This window comes from Aricia agestis, chromosome 3, assembly GCF_905147365.1.
Source record: "Aricia agestis chromosome 3, ilAriAges1.1, whole genome shotgun sequence".
Lineage (NCBI taxonomy): Eukaryota > Metazoa > Arthropoda > Insecta > Lepidoptera > Lycaenidae > Aricia > Aricia agestis.
Window position 1 is genome coordinate 18,914,452 of NC_056408.1, and position 18,653 is coordinate 18,933,104.

General features: G+C 35.8%; 2 protein-coding genes and 1 long non-coding RNA gene across 3 annotated transcripts in view; 2 read left to right on the forward strand and 1 right to left on the reverse strand.

The window, feature by feature from the left end:
• Positions 1-3,420: 3,420 nt before the first annotated feature.
• Positions 3,421-4,765, forward strand: LOC121740574. Its single transcript, XM_042133310.1, has one exon. It carries the CDS (start codon positions 3,485-3,487, stop codon positions 4,676-4,678), a length of 1,194 nt encoding a protein of 397 aa, XP_041989244.1. The 5' UTR covers positions 3,421-3,484; the 3' UTR covers positions 4,679-4,765.
• Positions 4,766-9,732: 4,967 nt separating this feature from the next.
• On the reverse strand, positions 9,733-10,266 carry LOC121725273. Its single transcript, XR_006035355.1, has 2 exons — positions 10,087-10,266; positions 9,733-9,876 (listed from the first exon to the last, which is right to left on the reverse strand). It is a non-coding gene; the product is annotated as an uncharacterized LOC121725273 (long non-coding RNA).
• A 3,711-nt stretch (positions 10,267-13,977) lies between these two features.
• Positions 13,978-18,653, forward strand: part of LOC121740216 (putative U5 small nuclear ribonucleoprotein 200 kDa helicase) — a 144,409-nt gene continuing 139,733 nt past the window's right edge. Inside the window, exons 1-6 of the mRNA XM_042132853.1 lie at positions 13,978-14,115; positions 14,270-14,433; positions 14,661-14,862; positions 15,655-15,766; positions 16,870-16,997; positions 17,504-17,617. Coding sequence (XP_041988787.1) covers positions 14,071-14,115; positions 14,270-14,433; positions 14,661-14,862; positions 15,655-15,766; positions 16,870-16,997; positions 17,504-17,617 — 765 coding nt within the window. The 5' untranslated portion in view covers positions 13,978-14,070. The remainder of the gene's footprint in view (positions 14,116-14,269; positions 14,434-14,660; positions 14,863-15,654; positions 15,767-16,869; positions 16,998-17,503; positions 17,618-18,653) is intronic.

Below are 18,653 nucleotides of genomic sequence, written 5' to 3' on the forward strand. Positions count from 1 at the left end.
CCTCCTTAATTATGTGGGATGAATGTACAATGAGCCATAGAGCACATATAGAGGCCGTGGATAGAACCCTAAAAGATTTAAGAAACTCTTCTGCTCTAATGGGTGGGATCACTTTTGTTTTTGCTGGAGATTTCCGTCAGACACTCCCAGTCATTAGCAGAGGTACGCGAGCAGATATCATCAAAGCTTGCTTGAAATCATCCCCCTTATGGGCGTCAGTTGAAAATTTAAAATTACGAACAAATATGAGAGCTCATCTCCATGGAAATACAAATAGTGATTTTCCACAACAACTGCTTAAACTTGGGGAAGGAATTTTTCCCACTCCAACTTTAAGCGGAAATTGTGCAATCCTTTTGGATGAGTCTCTAGGCCAGATAGTCCATAATTTAAATGATTTAATAGATGCCGTTTACCCTGATATGGAGAATTTGCACCAGAAGGACCTTCATTGGTTGTGTTCTAGGGCAATAGTCTCACCTAGGAATGATACTGTCAACGAAATAAACAATCTGATTTTACAAAAAGTTCACGGTGAAATAAAGACCTACAAATCGATCGACACCGTCACTAATATCGAAGATGCAGTCCATTATCCACAGGAGTTTTTAAATTCGCTGAATCCTTCTGGACTTCCACCACACGAACTGACGTTAAAAATCGGAATTCCAATCATGCTTTTGAGAAATTTATGCCCACCAAATATGTGCAATGGGACAAGGCTGCTTATTAAAGAATTAAAGGACAATTTAATTGTAGCTACCATTATCACCGGCCCAGCAGCTGGTCAACTAGCTCATATACCGAGGATACCGATGATTCCAACTGATCTGCCAATCCCATTTAAACGGCTTCAATTTCCGGTAAAAATATCTTTCGCATTGACTATTAACAAGTCCCAAGGTCAAACTTTCAAATTAGTAGGCATCGACCTACGAAAAAAATGTTTTACTCATGGTCAACTATACGTTGGCCTATCCCGAGTTGGAGCTGCTGATAATCAATTTATTTTGCTGCCACAAAATAAAACAACATCAAATATCGTTTACAGGGAAGCTTTAACCCAATTTTAATGGAATCTTTTACGCAAAAAGAAGTATGGTGTAAAAAAACATAAAGCGCAAAAGTACAACAAAAATACTTTATACAAAAACAAATAGAAAATTTCAAAATGTATATAATAGTAGATGTAGGTAAGCATAAAATAATAAAGCATAAAACTACAAAAAAAAAACATAAAATATTTTAAACAAAAAAAAACATGAAGAAATTGCAAAATATTATAAATAATAGTATCTTCTGCAGGTAAGGATAAAATAATCAAACATAACACTTAAAATATAAAAATATAAAAAAAAAATACAATAAAAATGTGTTATATGTACATAATAATTATAATATAGTAGTTGCAGGCTAAATAATGTAAACTATTTTTATGTTCTGCTTAACTTAAAGATTGACTACCTTTATTTAAAAAAAATAATTTAAAAACCAATGTCCACCCGTGCGAAGCCGGGCCGGGCCGCTAGTCTTGAATATTTATATTTGTCGATTATTTCGAAGCACATTATGATACAGGAAAGAAAGTCAATTAGTTCATGATATCGATTAACTATAGTTCAAGTGATGAGAATCCGTAAGCACACGTAAAAAGCTATGTAATTTTATAGCCAAATTATTAATTGATGTGACATTTTTGCTACTAATGCCTTATATAGCACGAATAAGGGATTAATAAACTTATAAATTATCTTTTTAGCTTACAAAAATACCGATTGAAAAGCCCAAAAAACGTTGTTCAAAACTTACGTATTTAATGTTAAATCCACTTGTTTGAGGCATTCTTTGATCATTCTTATGGTTTATTATTTATTAACCACAAAACTCAACAATATCTAGCATTAAATGTTCACTAAAACCTTTATTAACACTTTTATTACATGAAATATGCAGACCGACTCCTTTGTTATGTCCTAGTAAGTAGGACATAACATTACACGCTTTTGACGCTTATACACCGATATACAGCTCTCTCCAGTCTATAGTACCCATTGAGCACGGACGTAAAAAAAAAAAAATCATTCCAAAAGAAAATGTGTATCTGCGATGCGATTCTGATTCGAGCGGCGATGAAGAGTGCACGTTTCCTTCTTGTGGCGAGTTAACATCTAACTTGACGAAATGGCGAACAATATGAGTATCGAGAAAACATTTAAATTTATTGGGCCCTATGGGTCTATACAGACGGACCGCATTTCAACTGCAATCCAACCGCAAATTGCAGTTGAAGTGCAGTTTGAATGCAGTTGACACGACTGCAATAGAACTGCAAACCGAACGCGCAGTCGGATTGCAGTTGACTGCAGTCGTGTGAACTTCATACCGACTGCATCCAAACTGCACTATCCCACCCACCCGCACGCTCCGCTCTCCCGCGCATGGAATCAGTAGCAGTGCAGTTTGGATGCAGTCGGTATGCGGTTCACACGACTGCACGCCAACTGCAACTGAACTGCAATCCGACTGCGCATTTGGCATGCAGTTCTATTGCAGTCATGTCAACTGCATTCAAACTGCACTTGAACTGCAATTTGCGGTTGGATTGCAGTTGAAATGCGGTCCGTCTGTATAGACCCTATCAGAGTAAAAACTGCCTGTGGAACCAAAAATCATATCAAAAGTTGCAAAAAAAATGAGGTTATTGGACATTCTATTTTCCTCACGATGTTTTTAGGGTTCCGTACCCAACGGGTAAAAACGGGACTCTATTACTAAGACTTCAACGTCTGTCTGCATTTCTGTCTGTCCGTCTGTCTGTCTGTCCATCTGTCTGTCCGTCTGTCTGTCTCCAGGCTGTATCTCAAGAACCGCTATACTTAGCTACATTTCTGAAATTTTCACAGATTATGTACCTATATCTGTTGTCGCTATAACAACAAAATATACTAAAAACAAAATAAATTAAATATTTAATAAATACTTATATATTATTAATTATTAATCATGATAATTATAATAAGTAATAAGTAATAATTTTTATATATAATAAATAATAAGTAATAAAAAAAAAAATTATTTTAATATTATAAAATATGTAAAAGTGAGTTTATTTTTTTGTTTGTTACGTTTTCTCGCCTTTTACTTATTTATTTCGAGAATACCCTTTTAAAACTTTTTATTGTCCACATTTACAAAGTAATTATTAGCTGTGAATAAATATACAGCTGCAGCTGTTAGCGACTCAACATCCATTTTGAATCCGTCCGCACATTGGCGCGATCCAAAGCATACTGAACGACCTTCCTATGTGTGGATTACTCACAAACGCCGTTGCAAGCGCACTGCCAACGCGTCTGCAATATATACTAGTAATCTGTGATTATACCGTTACCGTACCGTATTTGTAGTAAATAAACAGACAGTTAAAATAAATTTTATAGAAGGTAAAAACAATAATTACAATTTGGGTAATTTGTCACCAAAAATGGCTAAGATGGGTATTGACAAAAATAAAATTCGGTGGATTTATCAAGATAGCTTTTCTGATACTGAAAATTTGTGTGTTATTTTATTCGATATCATGCCTCTTCAAATTATACACGAGATAGTAAGTGCTGGAACTTCTGCTCAACACTCAGAAAATGCTCCAGGTCATGTTCTCGTCTTTATGTTTCAAGGCGTTTCAAAACGGAGGAGTCATATTGTAGCATACTACTTTATTGAAGGATCCATTGAGCCTATGTTTTTAGCAGAAACTATTAAAGAAGTGGTACATGCTGTACTGAAAACGACATACACGGTTCTGGCTCTAGTCTGCAATCACTCCTCCTTAAATGTTACTACTATGGATTTACTTTCACAAACAAATAATCATACCTTAGCCTGTCACAGTTTCAAGTTACGGGGCAGAACCATATTTATTGTCTATGATGTGCCCCAACTTTATCTATCCATTAGGAATCACTTTCATGAATCTGGTGAAATTGTCTTGGATGAAAAAACAGCTAGGTGGTCGCATCTAATAGAAGTAATAAATTTCTTTAAGGGAGAACCATATTGTCTTCTTTCAATTATGGAAGATGACATTAACCTTACAGAAGAGTCCAAAAAAGATGTTCAACTGGCTATAGCAACTCTGTCCCATAAAACAGCAGTAAGTTTAAGACTACTTTCTGAACATGGTCATCGTAAAATGAACAAAGATATTAATGATATGAATGTGTATATGGATTCGGCTGCGGTAATTGCCCAACTCGATAGCCTTTTGAGTTGCACAAGTGGCCCACAGAGTAAGTATGAGTATCAAAGCGGATATAAAGAATGGGTTCATAAGCACAGTTTCCATCATAAAAAATGGGCAGAGTATATACTAAAATTAAAAACTGTAAGATTTCCAACAGCTGACGATGAATTGAAGTTGAGAAGTGAGAGATGTATTGATTGCTACATTAAAACTTTATTATCCTTTCAAGGTATTTGGAAATATTTGAGTGGCAAATCTGTTAAGTCACTAAGCTTAGAACGTCTCAACCAAAATAAGTTGCAAAGAATGTTTAAGCTAATTAAAAAAAAAATAGGTACCAGGCAACTGACCTCTAAAGACTTTACTACTACATTGCAAGCAGTAGAAAAGCAAGTTGAAAAGAACAAAAGACAGAATTCTTGTTTACTTGCATGAATAAATATTTATATTATTGACATTGTTAGTTAAAATCTTTAGCTTTTTGTGCATAACAAAAAAAATGATTATACTATGATGTGTGATGTGTGAAAGTAGCAGAGTAGCTCTGCAAGAATTACTTTTTTTAATATTGTATGCTTATAATACCAAACATTGAAAAGTAAACCTTATCATTAAAGTAGACCATGCTACTTTTACAGTGAACTAGAGTTCACAGGGAAACAATAAAACACCATTGTATCATTTTTATACATTCTGTATAATCAATAATCAGCCATTTTTATTTTCATAAATTTTATGTAAAATCCATTACTAAACCATATTTTGGCTCTATTGAAAAAATATTTCAGCGAAGAAATGATTGGCAAATATTTTTATTGCAATGAGCAAGGAGCAAGCAAAGAGTTTTAAAATTTTTTATTTGTGTTAATTTTTTTAAGTCGTAGCTTCAAGGCAGTCACTTTTTTTTATCTTGTTATTGTTTTTAATGTTGTACGATTGATTGTATGATTGATTGCCATGTTATATTTTTCATGTTGAATTTCTAATTTGTTTCTCTTTTATTTATTTAAATACTTATTGAAGAGACCATAGGAGGCAGTAAAGCCTTTGAGGCCTGCTTTCATTTAACTTAGACAACACTCAGAGACATTATATTAATCTGATGATTTAATTCCACTTAGGTACTTAACAAAGAGTTGGAACATCGACTGTTAATGTATGCTAAAATTTTCATTTACTTACAGTTAATAAATTAATATTTGTCTCTGAGTACAGCAGTAATATCTATAATGTACACTGTGTGATCATTTTTATCATCATAATAATTGTTTTAAATATTAATAATGTTTAATAGCTTTGGAAGTAAAGTTGATTATGATGAGTTATTGTTTTGTATCTAATGATTTCGGTAACAATGTTGTCCATCAAAGTCCCACCACTCATCGTCATTTTAGCAGTTTCGTTCTCTAGTATAATCTCTTTGATTAAACACCTTGGAGATACGCCCTGGATACAGTCGGCATAGCCCATGACTCGATCGCACAAAAAGTCTGTCGTCTGCGATCTCCCTAAAGGCCGTTCCCAATATTTGATCTGTCTCTGGTTTTGCTCTACTAGAAATAGGAATAGCTCATATTAGACATTAGAGACTTAAATTTTATGTCAATTCAATATTAGCTGCGATCGGTTGTAACTTGTATCATGTACCTATGTCAAACCAGAGATAGAATTGACCGATATATCGATATTGATATTTTTTTCAAATATCGATGTATCGATATATCGATATTTTCTTTCAATTTCGACATCCCTATGTCGAATGCGTAAATGTCATGGAATTAATATATACTACGTATAATGTCGGCTGTACACTCTCGCCGAGACACAGCGAGGCTGCCCGAGTGCGAGAGTGTAAATGGGTGCGCTCGCCTCGTCTCGCCTGTCTCGGACCCTCTCGGTCCGGTGTCGGTATTTTGCGCCCGAGACAAAGGGTCTCGCGAGGAAAGCGAGCGCATTACTGTACACTCTCGCGTTTTTTCACTACTAGTCGCGCCGCTAGACAGTGCAGAACAGAAAAATAACAATAATAAACGTCATTATCAGTCATTATCTGTGAGAAATAAAATTAAATATGATTATAGATCTTTGGATTACATTGATATCTTTCGATGCATAGAGAAAAATAATGGTCCATCTTCTCTGAGTTCATAACTGCAATTGAACTAAGCGAGAATATACATGATCGCACTCGGACAAGGGGCTCTCGCACGAGACTCTCGCCCGAGAGCTCTCGGCGAGAGTGTACAGCCGACATTACGTAGTATATATTAATTCCATGGTAAATTATGTATTTCTCTGCGTGAAAAAAAAAAAGCCCCAACCTGTTATGTTCGGGCCACACTAACGTCAAACGCCGTTAATTATCGCGTTGTTGGACGTGAGCCGTTATAGGTGTAGCCACAATTTAACGCGATAATTTTCAACGGCGTTTACAATGCCGTTTACCGTTTGGCGATAGCTCTAGTGGCGATACATCAAAGAGATTAACGCGAGAATTAATGCGATGAAGCGGCCACACTACGTATGATGTCACTTTGCGTTGAGAGCATAGATAATTTATATACTGAGACGGGATCACACACTTATACGTGGAAGAGCCATGCTTCGGCACGAATGGGCCGGCTCGACCGGATAAATACCACGTTCTCACAGAAAACCGGCGTGAAACAGCGCTTGCGCTGTGTTTCGCCGAGTGAGTGAGTTTACCGGAGGCCCAATCCCCTACCCTATTCCCTTTCCTACCCTCCCATACTCCCTTCCCTTCCCTACCCTCCCCTATTACCCTATTCCCTCTTAAAAGGCCGGCAACGCACATGCAGCTCTTTTTATGCTGCGAGTGTCAATGAGCGACGGAAGTTGCTTTCCATCAGGTGACCCGTTTGCTCGTTTACCCCCTTATTTCATAAAAAAAAAACACACTGTTGGCTTCGACTTGTTTGCATTTAAATCGCACGTTTTTTAATTTAAATACGTACTTTGTTTATGGAGTCTTCACGCCACTCTAGTTACTCCTAACGACAAAGTAATTCCGTTTTTTTTTAGATTTTGCAAACCGAACCATGTTTGTGGGATCTGAAATTCAAAAGTTACAAGAATCGTGGAAAGCAAAGTGATGCTGGACGACGCATAATAGTTTTTTTTTTATGAAATAAGGGGGCAAACGAGCAAACGGGTCACCTGATGGAAAGCAACTTCCGTCGCTCATGGACACTCGCAGCATAAAAAGAGCTGCATGTGCGTTGCCGGCCTTTTAAGAGGGAATAGGGGAGGGTAGGCAAGGGAATAGGGTAGGGGATTGCCGATTGGGCCTCCGGTAAACTCACTCACTCGGCGAAACACAGCGCAAGCACTGTTTTACGCCGGTTTTCTGTGAGAACGTGGTATTTCTCCGGTCGAGCCGGCCCATTTGTGCCGAAGCATGGCTCTCCCACGTATGAGCAAATTATTACCTTTTGAAGAAATAATTAACATTATAAAAAGGTAAAAGCAACTTCCAAATTGTACGTAATTTAGAATTAAATCTCCCTACCTCCAAAACTATTAAACCAATTTTGATGCAATTTGCACTATTCCCTAAGTTGAACAATATCTAGTACAACAAAAAAAAAATACTGAATTTGCAATGGTAGTTCCGGAGATATTCGGACACTAACATAAAAACATACTTACATACATAAATACCTACACTTTTTGGCACATTTGTTCAGACGCTGATATACGAAAATTAGGCAGTTCTGGAATATTACATACATACGCGTCGAATTGATAACCTCCTTTTTTTGAAGTCGGTTAAAAAGAAGACCCGAGCATAAAATCAACGCCGTTGGGCATTACACGTTGACCGTTCAAGTGTAGCCACCCACTTTAACGCGTTAAAATTATCGCAATAATTGTCGCGTTGTTAGGCATTGACGTTGAACGTTATATAGTGTGGCCCGAACATAAGAGGTATAAACGGAAAATAGTTTGTTGTACTATTTGTAATATGGCAGCACGCTCCATCCATACTAATATTATAAATGCGAAGTTCTTTATCATTTTGATAATAATAAATTAATATTCCTATTATCCAAGTTTATAAATCTACATAAGATTAATCTGTAACAGATATAATTCTACTCTACCCTAACCATTCGATTTGTCCATTATTGTTTGCTTTCTCCCTTACGTGTTCTAATCTTCTTATGTTGACTAACTTTTTGTTTCAGATTTCAATACCAAAATCAAGCAATAATTATAATTTTTCATATTCCGTTCTCGTTGTTATGATATAATATTAATTTAAATAGAAAGTCTTTGCCAAAACACCCTGATACTGGCAACTCACAAAGGAGCCATTAATAAAAAAGAAGAATAGAAAAAAAGCGCGGGAAACTTCGGAGTAGGCGGGAGTGTTTTCTCGGAAAAATTTTTGCAAAATTATTAAAAATAGGATAAGGAGGGTTAAAGTTGTAAATTATTAAGTATTTTTATTATTTATTACTTGTATAAATAAATTTAGTGTAGTTAGCTGTATATAATTGGTAAGTTTTTTTCTTGTATATATTAGTAGGTCCTGTTGTATAAATTGTAAAAAATAAACTATTTTGGGTGGTTCAATGAATGAGCCACCCTACGTCGGGGCCGGGCCCGGGGCCCGGTCCTGATGTAGGCCTGAATGTAACTATTACGACGGATATGGACTATGAACATGATATGAGTGGGAGCCGCAAACGGCCGAAAACAACTTTCAAACAAGACTTTTTAACAGATAATATAGTATCGAATACGCCAACAAAACCATCAGAATCTATTGATTCACAAATTATTAAACCTCGTATGTACACTACTACTGATAGTTACCCATATGTTGTGCACGTTCAAAGGATAACATCTTTACAGGATGGTACCACTCTGCACCCCCTTATTTTAGGCAATTTTTTTAAAACGAATAATGTAAGTAATATAGTACCAGGTAGTATTAAGAAAATAGGTAGGAACCGATGTACAGTAGCTTTTAAGTCATACATGGATGCCAATAATTTTGTTACTAATAAAAATTTAGAGTCTTTTAAGTTAAAGGCATTTATTCCTAATTTTAATGTAACCAGAATGGGTGTAGTTAAAAATATCCCAACAGAATGGACTGATACTGAAATATTAGAAAATTTAGAAACACCAGTAGGTTTTGGCAAAGTATTAAAAATTAGGAGGATTAATTATGAGGTCAAAGTAGAAAACATTGTCGAATGGAAACCTTCTCGTTCTGTGGTTGTTACTTTTGATGGACAAATCTTGCCTCCTAAAGTTTATATTTGCTACAATTCAAAACTGTCCGGAGTTTTCTAGACAGAAAGCAATAAAAACTTGTATGGCTGAAAAAAATATATCTTATGGTGAGGCTAATAAATTGCAGCCTCCTATTCTAACCGGCAGAAGGTCTTATGGTGATGTTTTGACATCCAATGGACAATTTTCTGATTCTTTTATGACATCTCAGGATAATAATGTTCGATCTTATAAAAAAACTTTTTATTCAAAGCGTACTCCACAAATTCCAACTGGTAAGGGGTATGACAAAAATTTTCATAACAGTATTATCAGAGAATATCAAATTCCATCATCTAAAAACGGCTGTGCATAATATGTTGACTCTGAAACAAAAAAGGAATTATCAGACAAAAAGATTGACACAAACACAATTTTAAACGTATTATCTGCTCTTGTTAGTGCTTGCTTTGCAACAAAATAATACACTTAAACCGTCCAACGTTGCTTCTTTAAACAATTTGATTAACTCTTTTGATAACAACATCAACAATGGATTCCAACATAATGCAATGGAATTGTAGAAGTATACTTACTAAAACAACTGATTTGATTTACATAATAAATAAATATAACCCAATAGTTATTGCCCTTTCTGAAACTTGGTTACGGCCATATTTTGCGTTTCGTATTCCAGGTTATTATTGTGTACGAGATGACAGACCTGACGGATATGGTGGGGCTGCCATGTTGATAAAAAATACCATACCTTTTAAAGTATTGACATTGCCACATGTAAATAGTACTAATTTCAATAGAGTCGGTGTACAGTTACTAAATCCTAATGTGTATATTTTCTCATTGTATATAGCACAAAATTCTTCTTCCACATTTTTAGATGTAAATAATTTGCTTAATTCTTTTTCTGGCCCAAAGTTAGTAATGGGCGACTTTAATGCTCATCATCAGTGTTGGGGAAGCGATGTGTCCAATAGGGATGGTGAGGATTTATTAGATATCATAGATAAATTTAATTTATGTGTACTTAATACGGGGGATCCCACACGGGTCGTGAACATTAATGAAAACAAAAGTGCAGTTGATGTTTCCATATGTTCTCCTTCATTAGCACCGAATATATCTTGGCAAACTTTGTCTTCTTCATATGGTAGTGATCACTACCCTATTCGTTTATCTTTGGCTTATAAAAGTAATAGTATAAATAATAAAATAATAAGAAATAGATTTAAATTGGATAAGGTTGATTGGAGTAATTTTAAAAATGAAATAGATTGTGAAGTTAAGAATCTTCCTGAAATTCGAGTAGGAAACGAAGTAACTGCTTCTGAATTGCTAGCTAAGACAATTATTGAAGTTGCTGATAAGCATTTCCCTACAAAAAAAGCAATGGGAACCAAAGTTCCATTCCCTCCGTGGTGGGACTCCGAATGTTCGGAAGCAGTTAAAGAAAGAAAAATCATTGAGAAGGAATATGCTAATAATATGTCTAATGAAAATTTTGATAAATTAACACAAATTAATAAAGCCACTCGAATATTTTTAAAACAAAAGAAGCAACAGGGTTGGAAAAATTTCTGTTCATCTCTATCCCCATCCACATGTCCATCAGAAGTGTGGAAAAGTATAAAACGATTTCGATCTGTATTCAAAGAACAGACCATGGTACTTCCTAAAGACTTTTTAAGTAATTACATTAATCTATTAGCTCCATCTTCAGTAGCAGAATATTTTCCGATCCCTTCTCCATCCTGTTACATAAGAGAACATTCGTATTCTGCATTAGATTCTCCATTTACAATGGTTGAGCTCAAAGGTGTTTTATCAAGTGTAAATGTTTCTACTCCAGGCATGGATGGTATTCCGTATTCTTTTTTGGCTAACTTAGGGGATAAAGCATTAGGGTACTACTTAAATCTTATTAATACGGTCATGATTTCTGGAAACATTCCTGGCTCTTGGAAATCTCAGGAAGTAATTCCAATATTAAAACCTAATAAACCCGCAGACAAAATTACTTCATATAGACCAATAGCACTATTATCAGTTTTAATTAAAGTTGCTGAAAACCTAATTAAAAATAGATTAGAATGGTTCCTTGAGCATCATAAATTATTGTCAAACAGTCAGTTCGGTTTTAGAAAAGGTAAATCCACCATGGACAATTTAAGTATATTTACTACAGATATTCGATTAGCTTTTATAAATAAACAATACGTTGTAGCTGCCTTTTTAGATATTAAGTCTGCCTATGATAATGTTATTATTTCAATTCTAGAGAAAAAAATGTACAAATTAAATATTCCTCCCATCCTTATTACGTTCATAATTAATTTAATTAAAGAAAGATTAATTTCTGTATTTTTTAACGATATTGAATGTCTTATTCGTACCATATTTAAAGGACTGCCACAGGGTTCGGTTTTAAGTCCTGTTCTTTATAATATTTACACGTATGATTTGGCTTCGGTAATTGCGAAATTTGTGAAAAAATTACAATACGCAGATGATTTAACTATTTACGCTATCAGTGCAGACATTCATGCCGCTTGCAATTCATTAAACCAAAGTCTTGTTGCCCTTAAACAGTGGCTTTTTATAATGGACTAGATTTAACTGTGGAGAAAAGTAGTGTAGTAGTATTTACCAAAAAGCTTTCTATTCCAAAAGTAAACATCTCCTATGATAATAAATCAATTCCGGTTAAAACAAGTGCAAAATTCCTAGGTTAATTCCTTCATCTTGATAATAAATTAAATGGTAACTCACATATCGATTATGTGATTTCTAAATGTGAACGTAATTTGAATATGTTAAGATGTCTTGCGGGAGTTTGGTGGGGAGCTCATCCGTTCTGTTTAAAACTCATTTATAATGCTGTTATTAGAAGTGTCTTAGACTACGGTATATTTTTATTAGTAGGTGATAATTTGTGTGTAATGAAGAAATTAGATAAAATTCAATCTAAAGCTCTCCGAATAATAGGTGGAGCTATGAAGTCAAGTTTCATTAATGCCTTACAGGTAGAATGCACTGAGCCACCTTTGAGTCTAAGGAGACAATATTTAAGTGACAGATTCGTTTTTCGTTTAAAACAGTACAAATTCCATCCTTTATTAGAAAAACTAGCTCAACTGAATACTGTTTTAGAGTCACATCCCTTTTATAAAAGGTCTCTGCCATGTCTTATTGTAAGTTATCGTAAACTTCTTTCAATATCTGCTCCTATTTATCAATCTGATGTACTACCTTTGTTCTCTTATAATTTTGAAAGTCTGTTGATTGAAACGGATGTAAAATATAATTTAGGTGTAATTAAAGATAATAATAGAGATAATTTTATAAACACCCAATATAGTAATTGGCATCATATTTATACCGATGCTTCTAAGTTACAAGAAACAGGAAATGTAGGAGTTGGTGTTTATCACAGTCAATATAAAATACATCAAAAAGTTAAAATGCCTCTAGAAAGTTCAGTATATTCCGGGGAATGTTTAGCCATATTCAAAGCTTTAGAATACGTATTAATGTTTAAATTAACACAAACCATTATCTTTTCAGACTCAAAAAGTACATTACAGGGTATTGAAAATTTTCCATTTCGCAGTAAACCCTATCACCATATTATTTTTGATATCAGATATAAACTTTATTAATGCATTGAGAAAGGATATACAGTGTCATTTTCTTGGGTTCCTAGCCACTCAGGAATTTTAGGCAATGAAAAAGCAGATGAAATAGCTAGGGATGCAGTACAGAGTGGCGACATGTATCCATTTCAAATTTATCCCAGTGACCTTTTGAGTTTACCGGCAATTGATTTATGTAGAGAATGGAATAAATATTGGGAATTTACTGGACAACATAAGGGTAACCGGATGTACAATCTGCAGCCATTAATGTCTTGGTACAGTACCAAAAAAGTCTTGGTTTAATAGAATCAATAGTTCAAAACGAGTGATTTCATCTATAATCAGAATGCGATTAGGACACGCGTATATTCCTAGCCATCTAAATAGAATTGGCGTATTCAATAATGATATGTGTGATTGTGGGGAGGACACGGGAACTTTAGATCACATATTTTTCTCGTGTCCTTTGCTTGATCATACATCGTTTTTATCCTCTTTACACTCCCTTCATGTTACTCTTCCTACTAGTATGATGTGTATATTAAGTGACCCTATTAAATATTTAAGTATTTTATCTGAATTTATATTAAGTAATAATTTAAGTTTATAAAATATGTAATCACTGATGTTTCGTATTTTATTATTTTTATTATAATTAAAAGTATATTTTATTTGTATACCAAAATTTTCCTGATCCTATCCAAAATTTCGTCCCTGCTATCCCTACCTTTACCGCGTCATAAGTTTCCCAACCTTTAACACTCGACACTGGCAATAGTTATATGCTAGTCGCCATATAAAAAAAAAAAAAAAAAAAGAAGAATACGGTACTACGTTAAAATAAATTGCACGTATTTTATGTAAAAGAGATTAGTGATATTATTTACAAGAATTGCAATTCTGAATATCTCGTGAAAATAAATTACAATGGCTGATGCGGCTGCTCGTCAGCTGCAATATGAATATAAGGCTGTAAGTAAACATATAAACGTATTTTTTCGTCAATGAACTATACCCGTTTAGTTTAACTAAGTTGAAATGGCTTGAAATTTTTGTGTAAAGTATAAATAAAACACGTTTAGGATTTTGGGATGTGTTGATATTGCAGTTATTTATTTGTTTGTAGAACTCAAATCTTGTACTTCAAGCTGATGTAAGGCTTATAGAGCGCCGTGGTCGGGACGAAGCAACAGGAGAAGTTCTCTCACTGTCGGGAAAACTCACCGGTACGCGGATGGGCGATCGGGCCCAAAGAACTAAACCCGACAAAGCTGAAGAAAGAAAAGCTAAGTATGTGGATTGTAGACTGATAAAAAGTGTTTATCTCTCTACTTTTTTGGCTCAGAAGTATTTTCACTAAGTTCAGTAACTAATTTTGCCTCATAACAAATATTTTATGTCACAATGTTGTGCAAAAATGTCTTTTGAAACAATAACTTTTTTTTTATAACGCGACAATAAATTAGAAAATGTAAGATCGATTAGTGTACAGCATATTGTATTTTATCATGTTACAGACGGCAGAAACGTGATGAAGCAACATATGAGTTGTCAAAGTCAAAATCGGCCCGTGTGGCCTGGGCTGACGACACACCGGCTGGGGTGCTGTATCGCCCAAGGGCTCAGCACACTCGGCAAGCATACGAGTTGCTTCTAGCATTTATGCAGAGTGCACTCGGTGATCAGCCCAGAGACATATTGTGTGGGGCTTGTGACGAGGTAAGGTTTTGAAACATGACTATATGTCTATTTTATTTAATTGGAATTGGAATCTCTAAGAGAAGAATTTAAAGAAATAAGAATTCTGACCGTCACATCTCAATACATTTTGGAAAATCTCTTATATGTTAGAAAGAACATAAATATTTTCAAAAAGAAAAGTGATAATCATAATGTAAATACTAGAAATAAGAACAAGTTAGCAATACCAATGTTCAGACTAGCCAAAATAAGCAAATCCTTTAAAGGCCAATGTATACGCCTATACAATAAAATCCCAGAAAATGTTCAAAATCTACCTTTAAACAAATTTAAAAAAGCAGTTAAAGAACGTTTGTGTGCTAAAGCGTATTATAAAGTCAATGATTTCTTCGAGGACAGCACACCTTGGGAATAGGGTGGCTCCATGCAGGTTACTTTTCTTTTAATTTTGTTACATAGCTGTAAGCCATAACATTGTAATTTTCCATTTTTTTAGTAAAAGATGGCCCCGTGCGAGTTTCTTACGCCGGTTCTTCTCGGCGGGGTAGTTCCCGAACCGGTGGTAGGCAACGTAGTTTCTTCGTTCGACTTTCAAAAAGTGTATCATGATACCCATTTTGAATAAAAAGATATTTTATTTATTATTATTTATTTATAATTTTTTTTAGAAAACACTTTTATTAATATTATATATTATTGATATAAGCCATCTAAAAGTTTTCACAAATGGGTATTTTTGAAGGAATTATCAAATGTTTTTAAATAAAGTGTAGCCATTATGTTAAATTAATTTTAATTGATCTGTTGCAGGTTCTTGTTGTTCTCAAAAATGACAAGCTGAAAGATCCAGAGAGGAAAAAAGAAATAGAAGCACTTCTTGGATCCATACCTGATGAAAGATTTGCACTTCTAGTCAATTTAGGTATGTGCAAACTTGGAAATTTTACTTTTAAACTGTTTATAGACTTAAACTTTTTTAGGCAAATTGATAATAACAAAGTCACAAATCACAAAGTTTACAACAATTATGAATTTTAAATGATATCATTAATATTTCATAATTAAAAGGAATTTTGAACATAAATGATGAGTTTATCTTTGCCACATATTTTGTACACCCTTTTTACCTGGCAATGGTGATGTTAAAAAAAATCGTAATTCTGGCACTTTATATAAATTTATTGCATGGCTTTAATGCTTAACTGCATCTGTTTCAAAGTAAATAAATAATGTCTCAATATATTTGTATTACAAGCCCAAACAAGTATAATAATAATATAATAATATCCAGTGGCGGATTTACCAATAGGCTAAGTAGGCTGGAGCCAAGGGCGACAGATTTAGAGGGGCGGTAAATTTTTTATATCTTACAGAAATAAAAAATCCCACCAAAAACATTTCTTGTAAAATATTGCCGAGACAACCACATATTAGGTTTATGGTTTACCCTGTGAAAAAGATATGTGATCTCATGTAGAGCCAAGCTTCTGAATCTACACGGCCTAAGACCGCGTTTCCACTGTAGCGGAGCGGAGAGGAGTTTAGCGGTGCCGAATTGACTAATCAACATGCTCGAAATCTTCGCTCCGCTTCGCTGTCATTCCGCTGGAATAGCAGGATTGGTCAATTCAGGCACCGCTAAGCTCCTCTCTGCTCCGCTCCGCTTCAGTGGAAACGCGGCCTAATTCTACTGACCCTAACTTAAACTAATTCTACATACCAGTAAATATGTATGGCATCGCCGTTTCGCTACCACACAGGGTGAAACCTTGTGTGGTCGTCTCAGCAAACATTTTCAAAAAATGTTAGTGAGATAATATTATGATTGTGAACTAAAGTCTAAACTCACGTATTGAATTTCAAAGGTCAGTTATAGGAGCGGCAAAAATTGAATAGCTTACAGGCGGCAAATTTGTAAATCCGCCACTGATAATATCCATGGATGCTTCACACCATGTCAGTCTGGCTCCTTGCTAAGTCACAAAGTTTTTTAAATTTGTAATTTACATATTTCACTCTCTCCAGGGAAAAAAATCACAGATTTTAATGTGAACACGAGTACAGAGGGAAACACAGAAATAGACGAAACATATGGCATCAATGTACAGTTTGAAGAATCTTCAGAGGAAGATGATGAAGATGCTTTTGGAGAGGTAAATCATTGTTTTTGTATTTAATGTTTGTTCTTGTTCTGACCAAAATATACCAATAATCACCAAAGACGATAAAACATGGAAGCTGAAGACATTATCGGTCTTACCACAAAAAAACTAAACATCTGTAATTGAACAGTTGTTTTGAGACCATTTTGTACTGAATTTTTCTCTGCAACTCTTCATCAACTGTTCAACAGGTGTTTAAATCTTTTGTATGCAGGCTGATCACCTGATTGTCTGACAAGTTAGATGATCCATGCGTTGGGTGGGGCATGTAAAAAGTCGGTCCTGCCCCTGATCTCTCGCCGGTCGTGTCGGTCTTCCGTCCCACTGGGTTATGAGAGTAAAAGAATAGAGAGTGCTCTTGTGTACTGCGCACACACTTGGGCACTATAAAATTACTCCAGCGTAGCTGGCCTGGCTGCCGTCATCGAAACCGGTGTGGGATGTGGGAAAAATATAATAAAAATCTTTTGTAGTAAGACCATATGTTTTTATAACAGGTACGCGAGGAGGACAAAGAAGAAGGCGAGGGATCTGAAAACGAGAAGGAAAAGGAGAGTAGTGCAGAAGAGGACAGCGATGGGGAGGGGAAGAAAAACGCCATTCATGCCAATGTGAGTTTTTTTAATGAAATAAGGGGGCAAACGAGCAAACGGGTCACCTGATGGAAAGCAACTTCTGTCGCCCATGGACACTCGCAGCATCAGAAGAGCTGCATGTGCGTTGCCGGCCTTTTAAGAGGGAATTATATGGGAGGATAAGGAAGGGAATAGGGAAGGGGATTGGGCCTCCGGTAAACGCACTCACTCGGTGAAACACAGCGCAAGCGCTGTTTCACGCGGGTTTACGGGGCGGGTTTACGCGGGTACTTCAGAACAGTACACCCTAATAGCACATTTACATTGGTCCATGGTTGGGCCTCGGTTATTGGCTCGGTTGGCCAACAGTTAGATTTGGCACACCTGATTGCAAAGCAGCCAACGATGGCGGCCAACGATGGCCTAATGGTTGGCCCGTCATTGTTTTCTTTTGTTGGGCCTACGTAGCATTTTATGAAGGTAGTTTGTTGGGCCTGCCGCATGGTTGGCCAACAGTTAGATTTGGCACACCTGATTGCAAAGCAGCCAACGATGCTGGCCAACAATGGGCCAACATAAAGGCCGTCAAAAGGCCTACGGTTGGTATATTTCATGCTTACTTGTGTAGGACCAACATTGTTAGGTTAACGTAGGGCCTACTGGATAGTCCCACGTAGGGCCTACTAGATAATATGGTTCGTTGGGCCTACTAGATATGGTTCTACGTTGGGCCTACTGGACAGTCCCACGTAGGGCCTACTGGATAGTCCCACGTAGGGCCTACTAGATATGGTTCTACGTTGGGCCTACTAGATATGGTTCTACGTTGGGCCTACTAGATATGGTTCTACGTTGGGCCTACTGGACAGTCCCAAATAGGGCCTACTAGATATGGTTCTACGTTGGGCCTACTGGATAGTCCCACGTAGGGCCTACTAGATATGGTTCTACGTTGGGCCTACTGGATAGTCCCACGTAGGGCCTACTAGATATGGTTCCACATTGGGCCTACTGGATAGTCCCACGTAGGGCCTACTAGATATGGTTCCACGTTGGGCTTACTCTGCATAGT

What these genes read in the sequence shown, in the direction of transcription:
- LOC121740574 (XM_042133310.1), top strand. Translation starts at nt 3,485, where the DNA reads ATGGCTAAGATGGGTATTGACAAAAATAAAATTCGGTGGATTTATCAA.